Source organism: Anomalospiza imberbis, chromosome 6, assembly GCF_031753505.1.
Source record: "Anomalospiza imberbis isolate Cuckoo-Finch-1a 21T00152 chromosome 6, ASM3175350v1, whole genome shotgun sequence".
Lineage (NCBI taxonomy): Eukaryota > Metazoa > Chordata > Aves > Passeriformes > Viduidae > Anomalospiza > Anomalospiza imberbis.
In genome coordinates this window covers 52,615,005-52,631,800 of record NC_089686.1, presented here as the reverse complement: position 1 = coordinate 52,631,800, position 16,796 = coordinate 52,615,005, and the positions used below count along the sequence as shown (strand labels likewise).

At 37.1% G+C, this 16,796-nt stretch overlaps 1 protein-coding gene across 5 annotated transcripts in view; it reads right to left on the bottom strand.

The window, feature by feature from the left end:
• NELL1 (neural EGFL like 1) overlaps window positions 1-16,796 on the bottom strand; it is a 282,863-nt gene that overhangs the window by 198,847 nt on the left and 67,220 nt on the right. For all 5 annotated transcript variants that reach the window (XM_068194180.1, XM_068194182.1, XM_068194181.1 and 2 more), the window contains exons 8-11: window positions 15,519-15,653; window positions 14,583-14,685; window positions 11,137-11,210; window positions 4,842-4,941 (exon numbers count right to left, since the gene is read on the bottom strand). In XM_068194180.1, coding sequence (XP_068050281.1) covers window positions 4,842-4,941; window positions 11,137-11,210; window positions 14,583-14,685; window positions 15,519-15,653 — 412 coding nt within the window. The remainder of the gene's footprint in view (window positions 1-4,841; window positions 4,942-11,136; window positions 11,211-14,582; window positions 14,686-15,518; window positions 15,654-16,796) is intronic.

Below are 16,796 nucleotides of genomic sequence, written 5' to 3'. Positions count from 1 at the left end.
ACCAGACACATGCTAGCAGCCATAAAATTATCACTTCTGCAGCATCAGGAACTGCACAACTAACTGGATAAGCCTTAGTGGCCCCAAGTCAGATATCTCAAATTAAAAATTTATTCCATTTTGGGACAGCTGAACATTGCTCTCATTTTTCCAAGCAATGTCTTCCAAGTCGTGGTTCCCTGAACCTGCTTTTGCAAAGCAGCATACTAAGCTGTTCCATGCTGTCATCCAGTTTTTTACATACCTAACATATGCAAGAACTCATTCAAGACTACAGCTGCAATCAATACATTTTCGACCCATATCTCTTCCTACTTTTTTTATGGTCAATACTGATGTGCCTCTCCTTGTTTCTGAGGGTTTCCTTGTAACTTCTGTACAGTTTTCTATATTTCTTACAATAGCCTTAGCTGTTCGCATCAAAAACTGTAAAACCCCTGTTCTCTTGCTCTTCAAGGTATCCTCCATTTCACTGTTTTATATTAAGAATTCTCTAAATGTGAAAAAAACCCTGTCATAATGCTTCTGTTAAAGCACCAGCAATGTTCAAAAATCCAAGGTAGTTTCAATCTCAAAATCTTTTCTACTGTTAGGATTTAACTCCACGGTTACAATATAAATACGTAAGGTAAATCTGAAGGAGAAGTCATTGAAGAGCGTTAAAATTTGTATTACCAATTATGTCTTTCCATGATCTGAATCAGTTTTTAATGAGTCATGTGCAAAGCAGCACTTTGAATGGCAGCTTTTACACTTCCAGAGACTGGTCACAGAATTCAGTGGTCTGACATAAAACAGCAACTTCATACACTCTTTCAAGCTGCTCTATGAATGCAGAGCTTATTACACATTGCTTATCTGTGTGCAATAGAATAATGGTAACTACACATGCTAACAAGCTTTAAAAAATTTCTTCTTTTTCAGAGAGAAAGCTCTTCTAAATCCTAAGTAGTGCTACAACTATGTTTCGAAATAAACTAATTTATATTTATCAACTGCCATTAAATCTTAATAAATCTAAAACCTTGAAATAACTCCTATCTCACAGCAATAAATGGGAAAAATTCCATTTCTGTAGAGTCAAATTGCAGTTTCACAGCCAGGCAGGAAGAGATGAGAAACATGCACAATTGAAGAGCCTTCTCGCCCTCTAAGTGGAAAACTAAAAACCTTCCCAAAACGAAACAAAGCAACACGAAGAAGGGTGGCAGAAGCCCCAGTTTTAGAATTAAATTTTAGAATTAAATGCTGCTCCCTGCTGTAAAATGTATGCTTCACCTCATCAATAAGATTCTCCCTTTCCTCCTAATGAGTGTCAGCAGGCAATCTAAATCCATCAGTCCCACCATACTACAGGACAGCAAATAATTATTTTCTCTAGAAACAAAACCACTCTCACTACTTCATTATTTCATCACACTCTTTTAAGAAGAGCACATCTGAAGTTTCTAAGGCTGTTAAGGCTATTTTTACGTAATTAAAATTGTGAGCATAACAACATAAAAATTCTCTCATGAAGTTTTATTTGAATCACTCATGGAAAAGAGAAAAAAAAAAAATTACTCTTTCAAAATTATACACTGTCTTTGGCAAGGAAAAAAACAGCTAAAGGGAACAATAAAACACTTTCATGACACTATTTTTTGTATTAGTTTTGTCCCTGGGCTATAAAAAATGTAGCAGGCATGCTGTAAGAAAAATGAGTGATTCTCAAAAGTAGCAAAAAATGTATTTTGTGACACGATTCTTTGTGAAACTTGAAAATTAACTACATTTTCTGTAAGTCTAAAAGACAGTTTAATAACACCACATTGTCCTGCTGGAAAGTATAAAGTGGCCACATAGTTTAAGCAGACATTTATATTAAAGCACGAAGATGAAAGGAAAAACTGGATATACTCTACATAAGAGCCAAGGACAGATCCCATATACAGTGTGGTGAGGTCCATTTATGCATTCAATACATTGAATCACAAAAATAAACTGTCATTTTAAAGCAGAGCTCTTCCACACTACTCTCACCTTGCTGTACACCTCACACAGCCACTTTCCTGAAATCGAGAAATTGCCTCTTAGCAATATACTATTACCTTCTGCTATACTATAAACTCATGGGGCAAGCCTGAAGAAGAGCAGGCATTATTTGCTGTCCTTATTTTTCCTACCATTTACAAACAATAATGACTATCTAGGAAGCCCACCAGCTCTGTACATAAAAGTATTCAACTCTTCTTTGCTGACTCACAATTTCCATCTCCATAAACACCACAGATTTATGTTTTACCCTGCATAACCTATGGCACTCATCTATTATTGTGGTAAGTACTACAGATATCACTGTGAAGGGTACAGTCTCATACCACAGCATCATGAAGATTTTGTATTTCTGTGGTTTTCTTTCCTTCTGCTGGTCCCCTCATATTTATCCCTTCATTAAATGGAAATTCCTTTGCTGCAGCTAGAAAAGCACAAGATGCAAACTTGTCACCCTCACCCAATTCAGCAAATATATTCTATAATTCTATAGAACTTGAAATTCAGTAGAAGTCTTCTGTTTCTACAACTACAAATACTAAAAACACACAAACTGCTACAAAGCTCAGAACCTAGCGGTCACTAACACACACTGATAAACTTAATAGAAATAATATTGTTATTTAACATTGCTAGTAAATGCTCGCTAAATATCCTGTTGAATAACTTAAGGCTTAGCTAAGGACTAATGCAACAAATTAACTGCATCATCATACATACAATGTGAAATTTGCATATGATGTGCAAATGATCCACATGGCCTTCCAACAAATAATTTTGCTTATTCAGGACAGCAATTATTACAATATGTCTTCCTTACTACTTTGGCTTGGATAAAAGAAGCTGAATATAGTCTCTGAAATAAGTCAGTTTTGCAAACAAAAGAAGCAACCTATCCTTTCCCAGTAAAGGATATGTTGGCACAGGACATAATCAGAAACTGTGGCCTGCTTGCCATAACAGAGAGCAACTGTTTACTTGATAAAACCCATACCAAATATGGAATTCTTAATAAATATCCATTTTTAACAACAGCACATGATAAAATTATATACTACTACTTTGGGGTGCATGCAACCAAAGCGAAGTGTCAAGCAGCATATATTCTACTTCAAGATATAAAAAGAAACTTATGACTGCTAAATTGAATTTATGCCTTTGTAAAGTTGACAAAATTAATCATATCTTTAGGCATCATTTTCAAAAGAATTTTAAAAAGCCATGATGAAATACAAAAAGAGGAGGTACTGTTTTAGCAGTCAGCTAAAGCAGAACTGAAGTGAAAGTTTAATGTGTCAAATTGAAAGCATTATGTACCAGAATTCCTGGGAAGGGAAAAAATAATTTCTTCCCTTGCTTCTAGAGATCATCACATAAATATACATATTCATCTTATATTATAAATAATGAAGCCAGTTTGGGAATGAGTATCTAAAAAGAAGACCTATCACTAACAATAATATGGAAGTGAATAATTATGGAACTTATCTTCCATCAACTTTGAAGCTTTCATATTTCTAATCCTTTTAAGTAATGAATACATTCTTTTTCAGTACTGCACTACATCAAACTGGGCCATCTGTTAAGAGGTATCATTAAGACATTGAGCCCTCTGAGGGACAGAAAAGCAACATTTACTGCTTGCTTAAATAGTTGTAGATGTTTCTAGAAACTACTAAAAAAAAATAATGTGTATATTCTTAGACCATGACCTAACAGGGAGTCTCAAACATGCTGGTCCACACGCATGTCTTTTTAAGTTCAAGGCCTAAGGAAATATTTAACCATGCATATTTACTAATTAATATTTATTGGCAGAGGGAGAGGTTTGGAGCCCCTTCATTGCCATCTGCAACAGCACTGGAGGAATTTATACGCAGGTAAAACAAATATTTCAGATATTCCAGCAGACCTCAATAACCATCTAAGCCTGCAAATGTCTAATGCTTATTTGGCACACCTCTTGCTTGAATTTCTGAGGTGCATCACTAAAGGTTGACATGTGAGTCCTGAGAGACCAGGCTCCCCTTAAGCTCAACTGAGACTCAGCACCAAGGGAGAGATGAGGAACAGAGATACAATACATAGGGGATGATTATTCACCCAGCAATTCACTGATTAGAATATGTTTTAAAAAGAAAGCTTGTTCAAGTCTTGACCTTGTGATACCTGCACGGTTCTCATTTAAGGGGATTTTCTCAATTAAGATTTTAGTTATTGCCTGTTCAGTCTGGTCCAGCCTACAGCCAAGACTTACAGGGCTGAAAGGAAGAGGAACTTGCATCTGAATATCTTCTGAAAGGAGGAGAAATGAGGTTCTGGGGTCTAGAATTAATTTTTTAAGTTTTGTTTTGCAGTGGTACTATTTCATTGTTCAGCTTAATTCATAAATTAGTCCTGAGAGTGCTCAGATCCAAATCAGCCTCCTAATAGCCATTAAACTAGAATCTTAATGCTATTTTTGAGATTCTAAAATAGAGACCTTGAAAAAACACTTTCAGAACCCTGCAGTTACAGGTTTGAGCAACAAAATATATTTCTTTTTCAAATGCAATATCTTTTTAATAGGAACTTTTAGGAGATAACGGTTCCTTTCTCCTTCATCTCTTCCTTTTCTCCCTCTTCCTGCCTAATTCAGTGCAATTACAGATTTATATCTGGTAAGTCTTCTAACCAAAGGAGTATCACAGACCAGTTTTAGAACCATGCTTATAGAGGTACTTAATATCTCATTAAAAAGGAATTGCTCCTTTCAATGTATTCCCCCTCTTGAACCAACAACTTATATTCCTTCCAAGCTGGCTTACCTCTACAAACACTGCAACACTGGTTCTCTGGAAGAACGTGATCTTTTTCTGAGCAGTTCAATGATGGACAGGTCTCTGTCACTTTTACTAAAACTCCATTCTGAAAATAAACAACATTTTAAAAAATTACATTGGTGAAAATACATGCAGTGGCAAGGATGACATACTTTTCCATCCACAGCACTAGTAATCTCCAGTAACAGCCCTGGTAAATTAGCAAAAAGTAAGTTAAATTCATTTGTTCCACCATAATATCAAGTCTAGAATAATCTACTGTGCATTTCTCTGCCCAGCATAAAAAAAAAAAAACCAGGCAACTTCAGCTCAAAATTCTGAGCTAGTTTTACCAAATATGTAGTCTCAAAGTATAGTTGTCTTTTTTTCAAGTATTTGAAGGAATTTAATAATTTCCTTCCAGCTTAAAGATAGTCTTCCTGCTTTCTGCAAATCTGAGCTTTATTCTTCTTATTTCACAGTCCACATATTTCACTGATAAGTTATTCAACTCTAATTTACAGAGCAAGACCAGTATTTTCAAGTGTTGTGTTGTTCTGTCATGTCCAATTACAAGAGTCTGTACTTTAGAAATACTGATCACCTTATTTCCAAAGTTAGATCCTTCAGAGAAGAAAGCTCATCTTGAGAGATCCCTACAGAAACTGCTGTGTAAAAATCAAGCTAAAGACATTGCTATGATTTTGATTTCTAGATTCAGATAAGACTGTGGTAGGAGGTCTAGATGCTGATAGAACTTTCTGTAATCATAGAAATAGAGACTTCATGGGGAGATTTTTCCACTAAATTTTACTCCATCTTCTCCCATCCAGCAGATCAGCCTCACTGCATCTCCAGACCAAACAGCTCTCCAGTGCTTTAGTTTGTTGTTTCTTAAAATCTTGTCCCAAAATAGCCTCCTCTTACCTTATCTCCCCCTCCAGCCTTCTTCATACCATGATTTACTTGTTCAGCACCCCTTATGCAGCTATGCCATCACTGAAAACTAGCAAGTGAAGCAAAAATTAACAACTAGGATTTTTGCTCAGTAGGAACTACAGTAACTACCCCACAGGACTGTCCACACCTGAGTAATGTCATTTTCCAAGCTATGAAACTCCACATAGCAGGCAGCCTGCTATGTTGCCAAAACACCTTTTTAACATCAGTCTAGTCCTCACTCCTCCCAGAATATTTTTATGACATCTCAGATGGCTGAGCAAAAAGGTGGAATAAGAATTTCTGCTTTCTTTAAATGAAGAAATTTCATTTTCCAGCTATCATGTTTGCAGAGACAAGTTTAAAAATATGATCCAAACATATCTAGGGCTAGGAAAGCAGAGGAAAACCAGTATCAAAAAATAGACAAAACCTCATTAAAGCAATCATTCTCATAATCTGAAGGACCAGATACATGACTTTGAACAGAGGATATTGAAATTACCTATGAGTCCACCCTGCATGAAGAAACATCCAGTGCAGAAGCTTGCTCTCATAGCTACACAACACTGTGCCACACCACACCAAAGCACAGGCTCACACAGGTAAAAAGCTTTGCTGGTCATCAGCCTTGCCACTTCACCTCACCACACCTACTCAGCTCTGCACCTCCAGGCTCCAGAAGGAGATCTCACAGCCTCGAGCTGCCCTACACACTTAGGAAATGCCTGCTGAGTCTACAAGGCACAAATGATGTGGCCGAGGTGCCCAGCAGCTTGCAGGACTTAGAGCTGAGAAGTGCAGCTGACGCAGGGAAATGCAAATCTGACCATTCTGTAATCGCTGCCCGTCACTGCCCCTGACATTACACTCTTAAGGCTAAGCAGGGCCAATTGCCTTTATTGGCAAGTTGCACCAGCTGCTGTCATGAATAATGCTAAAAAAACCCCACCGGCATCTGCTTTTCTTATTTTTTTTAAGAAAAAGCAGCTCCCTACAGCAGCACAGAGGGCACACATCATCAGAGCAAGTGGCCACAAGAACAGTGAAGTTAACAGAGGCGTTAGGTCTCCTGATCTCACTTCCAGAAGGGAAAGGGAAGAATCCCTCACGGTTCTCTGTGCAACTGCAGGATCAAAGGTGATAAAAGTACCAGACACCGAGCTATCACTTACTATCACGTTATCAAAGAACCAGCTAGAAAAGTTCTGGCTGTAACTCATTGCCTATTTAATCTCAGACAGGACAATTACAGCAGAAAGAGTAAAGTATGTCAGCATACCAACAAAAAGTGTTGACTGGCAATAAGTCTGGCCAGAAAGATATGGCAAGTATGGAAAGTCAAGTAAGTGTCAGAATGAGTCAAAAAGCTAAAGACAAATTTATTCCAAGCTTACTGCTTCTTTAGTGACCCACAAGGAGATTAAACAACACAAATTGAGAATTCCATTAATTTAATGATAGTAAGATTTTATTTCCTTAAGTCTTCTATTTTCTGCAGAATTTGCATCTTGGGAAAACAAACTTATTTTTAATTATGTTTTAAAACAATTAAAACATTTCCATGTTGAGTATTCTTTGGGTTAAAATCAATTTGTTATAAACTAGTATAGATCCAATTATAAGAATTATCATCATCAGATTTCAGATTTTATCCACTGAGATAAGTAAGAAGAGTTCACACTTCAGAATTATTGCTTCAGGCAGCCTTAGAAAAATTATTCCTTTTTATATTCAATTCACATATGTAGCAGTCATAGAATGTGAATAGAAGTGGACGTCAAAAAGACATTTTGTCTGGAATAAATATATCAACCTTCAGTTGTGACATAAAATCCACAAAGAATGAGGTCTGGAGTCAAAAATTTACAATAAGATAATTAAATTTCTTGTAATTATCAAGGTAAGTACATAAAAAAAAGGATTGTATGTAAGCCTAATCAGTGACATGCATTGAAAATCTGAACAAACAGCTCATTTCACAAGATCGGCTTTGAAAATTATTTGCAACATTTCAGATAAGGCTATTTTGGTGTGGTTTTTTTTCCTGTCTGAATTTATCTCTGCCCTAATTCTGGACAAGACAGGGTTGATCTCTGCAGTAGCCAGGAGGGGCATGGCCAGGACAGGAGGTTATTCTATACCACCTCACTCTGGGGTGGGGCTGGTGGGGTTGAGAGGGAGCAGTTGGGTTTTGTTGCTCCCTGTGAATCGATCACCTCTTCCCTGTACCCATTGTCATTACTATTATTGCTGTTACTGTTTATTTTCTTTATGTCCTTGCTGATTCCAGTAAACTGTTCTTATCTCAACCCGTGATCTTTCCCTTTTGTGCCTCCAGTTCTCCTCTCCATCCCACCCAGGAAAGTGAAAAGATGTGGTTTCAGTGAGAGCACCTCATCCAGAAGTGTCACTCCTAAGCCACAACAAGCTGGTATTGATCAGTCTCTTAGGACACAGCTTCAAACAGCAGCCTTAGTTGTCACTCTGAAGAAGCACATTGTTCCATATCTTTACAAAAAACTTTTTAGTCAACCTTCCTGAAAGCTGTGGGCCCTGTCCATCTTGTATGGCACACTGTGACTGCCGGCTCCCAGCATTAATGAAGAGGTATTTATTTTTGTACCCTTTGCTGTCAAGAATGTGATCTGTTTATGAACAGATATCATGCCATTCACAGGCAGCTGATCAACTGCAAATTCCCACTCCAAGAAAAGTTATAAAAATTTTTCCATTGACATTCAATGGCCCACATCACCATACAAGTAAAACCCAAAAAAAAAAAAAAAACCTAAACAAACTAACAAACAAAAAATCAAACACTTATTGAATGCAGAAAAGTGCAGTTATCAAAAGCTCATATACACTTGTATTTTCTGGCCTTCTCACCTTCTCACCACAAGAGAGAGATGAAAAAGCTGGGAAAGATCAGCCATGCACCATGAGGATAAAAAATAGACTGAAGCATCTCACAGGAGGAAAGGCTGGAGAGAAGAAGGCTCAGAGGGGATCCTACAGACACATATAAATACCCAAATGGAAGGTGCCAAGAGGATGGAGCCAGCCTCTTCTGAGCAGCACTCTTCTGAGTGCCCAGTGACAGGACCAGGGTCCAGGGGCACAAAGTGAAACAGCAGGGCCCATGTGAACATCAGGAAACACTCTTGCAGTGTAAGGCTGCCCAGAGAAGCTGTGGAGTCTCCATCCTTGAAGATACTCAAAAGCCATCTAGACGTGGTCCTGGGCAACTGGCTCCAGGAAACCCTGCTCAAGCAGGACAGTTGGACAAGATGACCTCCAGAGGTCCCCATCAAATCGGAACTGTTTTGTGATTGTTAGAAATACCTGTGTGCTCATTTTGTCATTGTAGATTAATCTAAAGAGGGTTTGTGGGCAGGATTCCAGCTGGGAATGGTTGTTCAGGAGTAACAGCTGTGCTTATGGTTAAGAGGATGTGCATCATAAATATTTTTAGTCTGGATTAGTTTTGAAAAATTAAAAAAAGGTCTCTCAGCCTGAAAAAGAAAATCTTTGATCTAGCTGGATCCATCAGTAGTAGTATTATTTTTAGATGGAAAAATCAATACAAGTTAAAAGCCTCTTAAGTTTGGATCAGTACGTATGCAAAGATTACGGAATCTATCTTCAAATAAAAATTGAAATGTGAAATTTCAAGTTAATCTTTTTGACATTACTCCAGTTACAAATATATCCTTCTTTACAGACATGAAGATTTTTAAGTCATCTTTATCAACACTATAACATTGACAGTAGATGCGTACCCTCCACTGTATTCCTTCATGGATCAGCAGCTTTTGAAACTTGATGTCAGTTTTTCAAGTCTGGAAAATTAAACCATGCTAAATTTTGTATGGTCCTCCCCTATTACGAAGTCCCTAGTCCCTCCTTTTTCATACAACACCCTATCCACATGGGACAGAAAACAATGACACAGCCACAGTTTGACTCATCCTTCATCTAGGGAGCATTCCTAACTGAGGCAGTAGACAAGTAGGGCAGACTTAGGAGGTCATGCTGAAGACATATTGAATGAACCTCCTGCACAGAGACACACCAGCCCACAGAAACAGATGCAAGCACCCTCTTAAAAACTCTCCCCAGGCCAGTGAGGTTTAATGTTTTGTTGAAGCACAGCTGTGGACAGAACTTCCATTTGTTGGGGTTTTTCTGAAGGAATGCATCAAAAAATTTTTTTATGGTGTAACATTCACAGATGCCATTTTGAATATTTCCCAATACTGTCAATTAAGATGCAAATACCAACTGTAATGTTACTGTAATTAACATTGCCATATCATTTTCCTTTTAACAATAAGCAAAATACAAAAGCTGTTTTCATTATTTTACTCATTCCTAATGACAGATATTTGATAGTTGGTATTTGCTTTTAATCTTCCTGAATGAATTATCATACTCCTAATGATGAATATAACACTCATTTATAGCACAGAGAAGTTCCACAAATGTTATTCAGATCACCCTCTCTGGTTTCTCTTTAACATGAAAAAACTCCTGTTCTCATTTTATAAATGTACTTCCACTCTCAAATAATCATTATATGTCATATTATAAATAAGAGGCATCTTAGTCTGCCTTTCCAAGGCAACAACTTTGCCCACGTATTTGTATATGCAATGCTGAACACCCCATACAGCTCAACAGTAACAACAGCAAAGTAATTCTGTATAACAAGTTGTTTTCACAACATCTGCAACCAGCTATTGTCCATTTCCATTAGTGAACATAAAATTGCTACTCCATACATTGAGCTCGAAGCACAACAACCAGATCACTGTAATCTTTTCCAATGCACATTCACCAACACTCCCTGAACCAATCTAACACAGCCTCCATTCACCTGTGCTCTTAAATACTTACTATCATAGTCCAAATGTCATGAATTTGCCAAAAAGAATTCAGTCCACTCCAATATCATGTAATTTACTTCAATTATTAGAAGAGCTGTATATAATTTGAACAATACTAGGGAAAACATAGAGTAACTCACACAATATAACAAGAAGGTTGGTTCAAATTTTAGCAATTTGGCTGAAGTAAGTAATTTGCTCAAGAGGCTGTTACTTTTTTCTAAAGCTCATGAAAGCAGAGATAAGAGAAAACATTCTTCCAAATCATTTTGCCCATACTTTTGTTATCCTGCGAGGGTCATATTCCTGCCTTGTTTTTGTATTTGTGGCTTTCAATGACTTCAAGGTCACCTTTTTCAAGACAACAGATGTCACATTTGCATGAAGGAAGCCTAAAGAAATGCACTAACTGTCACTTCTGAACACCACAGATACATTTAAAAACAGGAAAGGTTTATAAAACTGAAACTTACTCGACATTCCCTGCAGCTCTTGGTTAATACTCGTTGACCTTCTGCTAGAACTTTGCCTCCATAGATACACTTTGCTGTAATTCGAGAGGAGGAGGGAGATTAAAAATTAATTAAATCAGTATTTAAGCAGCAAATAAATGTAAGGTATAATGAAGAAGTAAAACCAGTATTCACATACACTAAAAAATATCAATACATTAAAAATACGATTCATTTTGCTTTCATCAGAAGTCAGTCAGTCATTATATCAGTCATATAGTTACAGAGTAACGAACAATAAATTCATTTTAAGAGAAAGTAGCCTCTTTACCCAAACTAAAGAGAGGGAATAGAAGCATAAAGAATATGTACTGGACTAAATAACCCCACTCAATATAAAATATTTTCACTACCAACATTGTGTAGTTACAGTATTTGTGTTATTAGAGGTCCTCATGACTCACTTCAAGAACTGGATACATTTATTACCATCCAGTTCATCACAAGAATAATGTAAGCACAGATTTCAATTAAGCCTTCACATTTTTTGTGGGCACAAAGGTGAACTCTTCAACTTACTGGAGGACTGCACAAACAGATTGGATGCAGTGAATGACTACTGAATCAACAAACTGCAAAAAATCTATTTCAGGAAAATATTCTTCAGGCACACATGAAATATGTAGGATTTTCCCAGGAAACTGAGAACTCCTACTGCAAAACTTTTGTCTGAAGTTTTGACCCTTCTGCCAAAGATAAGTGGCTCCACAAATGAACCAACAGACTGGAACACATGATCATTCCTCACTCACTTCATGGCAAAGTCTCCTAGCTTGGGACTACTGCCACCAGGAAGAAGGCAATGGGCATCAGGGCCACAGCAGCAAACAGCTTGGTCAATTATGACCCGAATTATCACAGTCCCCATGCAACTACATGTCTAAATTCCAATTCCAGAGAGGGACAGTAAATCCATCAATTAAAGAGAGCAGCTGGACTGTTACGATCTCACACAAATCAAGTATCCACTATAAAAGCGCCCTACATTACAAACTAGATGGATGTTAAACACTGATAAAATAACTTTCTGCTGTGGCATTTCAGCTCTTTCTGTACTTGGCCACTAAAAGTCTGACCTGTGACCCTGAAAGGAAAGCTAAAAGGTATGAATTCTATGTTGCAATTGAACAGTGCTTTAAAGCTTTGAGAGTCAAGCCACTTGCACAGTGCAAGTGTTCAGAGCAGTCTGTTCTCAAAACACACACTCTATCTAGGACTGTTTTACCTGAATTTTCCTCCTGAGTGCCCAAGTAAGGGAAGCACTCACAGGTGTGTCCCCCTTACAGGTGATGCCAATGGTTCCACAGCAACAACTGTCATAGCCAAATTGATTTCCAAATTTTAAGCAGAAGAGACTGCTACATCAATCTTCATGAACCTTCAGACATAAATTTGCTTCTAATGACTCTTTGTGAAAATGTTCGTTTCTTAAAAAAAAAAAAAAGTGATTTACGATTTTCAGGCTAACACAGTTTTCATCATCACTAAAGCATTTAAAATGAGGTGTCTTCCTTTTGGCATCTTAGTTTTCTTTGTTTTTCAAAAGCTGCCCTAGTTTTTATGCCTGCCTTGTTGTGATCTCACTTCTGAAGAAAACTTCAGATGAGGAAGCTTTGTTTAAATTAGGAATCCCAGTAACTATTTTTAGGAGAATTTGAAATAGAGACATTCCTTCTTTCTTTCTGTTTTCCTTTCTTTCTTTCTGCCTTTCCTAAAAGACAAGACTGCTTTTAACAGAAGAATGGACACACTGGATTCCGAAAAATTATATTTAAAATTATAGTCTTTTCTCAAATATTAGTTTAAATGCTAACACAAGGTGGTAGGGATCAAAACTGAACTGCCTAAACCCCTTAACATATCAGACATTAGAGTTTGCTCATTAACCCTTAGCTAAGATGGGAAAGTGTTCAGTAACTCAGCCATTCAATAATCCCTAGAGACAGCAAATTACAACTGATGGTTCTATCAGAGCTAAACAGAAAAAGCACAGAGAAAATAACACCTGCAGTGCAGCTCTTTGGAAAACCTCTGCAATTACTACTATCTACCTAGAGGTGACTAACTGTGGTCCTAGCACATAATTTTGTCAAGGAGCTGGCATTTACAATCAATTTCAATCAACTTCCATATGTCTCTTCCCATTGACTGACATGCTGAGTTCTTGTCAGAATAACGAGTCAAGTTTGTGCCAATCACTGACAAAAGGCAAGTTTGATTGTTCATCTTCCCATTACAAACAACAGGAACAGTTTACTCATGAGGGTATACACTGAATCTACAATTTTCTGCCTTACAATTTCTTTGTGTCAGATTTTGACTCTTGTGCGTACATCCAGTTTCATGAAAGAACTTCCTAGACTTTCTATGTTACAAATAAAAATATTTTGAGACAAATAATACAGGCCAGAATGGCCACTCTACCACCCAAGTACTCTGTTCATGAACATCTTTTAGCATGCAGAATATTCATGCTGACATACAGCCGAGAGAAATGAGATTACATGAGAAACAAGAGCAAGTGCAAGATCACAGCTAAAGGATATTTGTGCAAGGAACTAATGAATTCAATTACTAAAGAAGGGTGACAGAATGCTAAAAAAGTGTTATTATTTTCCTAATAAATCCTAAAATAATTCAACATCCCTGTCCTAATAAATTATTGAAAAGCTCATGCATGAAGTTTACATATCTTCCAGAACAGATCAGGGGGAAAAGAATTTGTGCTGCTTAAGGTACAACTGGCATTAAAATACAGCTAAAATTTTCATACATAAATTGTCTTTGTTCCTTGTACTGCTATTAAAGTAACAAATATTGAATATTCCTTCCGTGAATGTTACTTAACAGCTTTCGTTCCCAGTAAAAGGAACTGAAAGCTGATAATAACATCAATCACAAAATGTACTTAGCTTTTCTTTCTTCTCATTAATTTATTTGGAAATTAATTACAGCAAACTATGGCTCCACACAGTGATATTAAGCCAGGGTCTGATATACTGTCATGTTTATTTTAAAGAAAAGTCTTTTAACTTGAAATAAAAGATAGGTGAAAAGATAACAGCTTGGTTAGTTACTCATCACAAAAGGAAGTTTACACCATAGACTTGATGCTCCTCAACATCAAGAGGAGATACCAACTGGAGCCAAGTCAGTCTTCCCAACCCCCAACAGGATGAATAATTTTACACTAACAATAGGTAAAAATAGTACCTCAGAAATTTGCAATGCTTGTTCACTTCTCAGCAATTATTTATTTTCTTCCTAAATCATGTTTGCCACTATGACCTATGTTACCTCAACTACCAGGATCTCTGAAAATCATAACAAAACATGCCTGCTGGCAGGATATGGTTAACTCTGCTGAAATAGAAGGCAAAACAGCGAGGTCTGTGTGATGTACTCACCCTTGCACACTTTGCAGCACTGACTGTCCACATGCACAGGGAGAGCATCAGGAGGACACTCCAGAGGGGGACAGGACATCCTCCGACATTCCACAACTCCGCTCTGAGCAAAGGGGTTTAGGACAAAATTCAACTACTGCTGCTGCAATGAGTGAGTATTTTATACAAAACACTAAGAACTATTTAAGTAAGTGAAAACACCATTCTGGATTACAAACCTATCTTTTAGTAACAGATTTAACCCCATCCAACTACAAAAGTGCAGCTGAAGGTATACTGCCCTCAGTATTTTGATACATATTTCTGGTTTTACCCCCAAACCCAGAGCAAAACACATTAACTGGAAAACATAAGTCAAGAACATAAGCCCTACTTTCTGTATGCTGTTCCTATCATCTTTGAGTTTTTTAAACAATCAGGCTTCTATTTTCCTGAGCAAACAAAGGCTCTCTTCAGATATTTATCAAATAATTTCAAAGATACAAGTTTTGCATACTAATCCTCTTTCTGTCCCTTGTATTTTTCAGTCTGATAAATGCTGAAAACGAATATGCAAGTTGTTACCATGCAAGATGCAACTAAGCATCTATGAATATTATTAAGATAAAGCCTCCTTTTTGAAAAAGCTACTGCAGTGAAAACAATTCCAAACCAAACACAGACAATGCCACTCCTTCACCCCAAGACCACAAAGTCCTCACAGCTATAATTAGAACAAATAAGAAAGCATTGTCAAGGGAAGGCAGATTTTATGTATGAAGCTTACAAATAAGGAATGTCAAAATTTTATTTATTTTTCCATTTTCCTCTCTATTGTCCATGCTGCCACTAGACACATACTAAAAACACAGTAATTCTGAGTGAACATTAGGTATTCAAAGGCCATTTTCACATTTTCATTAGATCTTAGCTTTCAAACTCTTCAGAAATGCTTACTTTGCATGTGCAATTCCTGCAATGATCATCTTCAACCCATGAGTCTTTGTCTCTGTAGATCAATCCATTTACTTGACAAGTCTTCTCACAATGACAATCTTCCAATTGACTCAGTCTTGTTTCTGCATAATTTAACTATAAATGAAATTAACTTGATGAGATTTCTGCAATGCAAACACATGATTTAAAAAAGCAAAAACCACTACACTTATTTTCAGCAAAACCAACTTTGACCACAACCTTCGAAACGCTGAACCAGAAAATCAGCCGGTAAAAACTAACCCTATTCCTCAGATTCTGATGGAGTTAGTACATGGTCATCCCAACTATGACCAATGGAGAAACCATGCTCCTGGAGTAAACCCTGGGCTTGTGGCTAGCTCTGAACACTCCTTGTTGTTACAACAGAAATAGAAGCTTAATATTTAGCAGTAAATACATGCATTCCTTCCCTGCCCCTACAAATAACTGGCTTCTGTTCAAATTTTTTTCTGGCAAAATAAATACATGAAATTAAAAAAAAAAAAAATCAAAATTTACAGGGAAAATTTTGTGATTTATGAAAGTATCCCTGCCTGTATAAACCCATGATGTAAATAAACCAGATTGCCTAGTCCATAAATGAAGTCAAGTGCTTGATTTTTCTTGACTTTAATCAAAGCCAAGCTTGAACCCTTTTGACTTCCAGCAAGGAAAGACTCAGTAGAAATTTCTGTGCTGGAAGTCTTAATGTAACAAGCACATCTGAATATAAACCACACCCTAGTGGAGGCTCATAATTTACCAAAAGAAGTTATATTCCACTCAAAGAAGTGCAGGAGATGTCCAGACTGATTTCAGTAGCTTGTTAAAGCCACATGAATTATTTTAGCCATTACACTTAGAGGAACTAACAGTACTCTAGCCCAGCAGTGGGGAATGCTGCAATGTAACACAACCCTTTTCTCCTGCAGCAAATTAACATTTTAGCCAGATTGTAACATCCTGACATACAGTGTGTCTCTATTTAAGGACACAAAATTAAATTGAACATATCTACTGGAGAGATTCAGAAATTAATTCAAATTATGATGAAAATAATATAAGTTTTAAAAGCTAGGATTTATTAGTCTTTAAAAGCTATGTCTTCATAAAACACAGGTAGGAAGAGGGTGTAAGTGTGGTTAGCTTGCTACAAGTCATGATAAAATGATCCTTTCATAGCACTCCATGAAAATCTGCCATAGCCTGGCTCTGCTGGACCACTCACATAGGCCCTGTGTCCCACCCTGAGCCCAT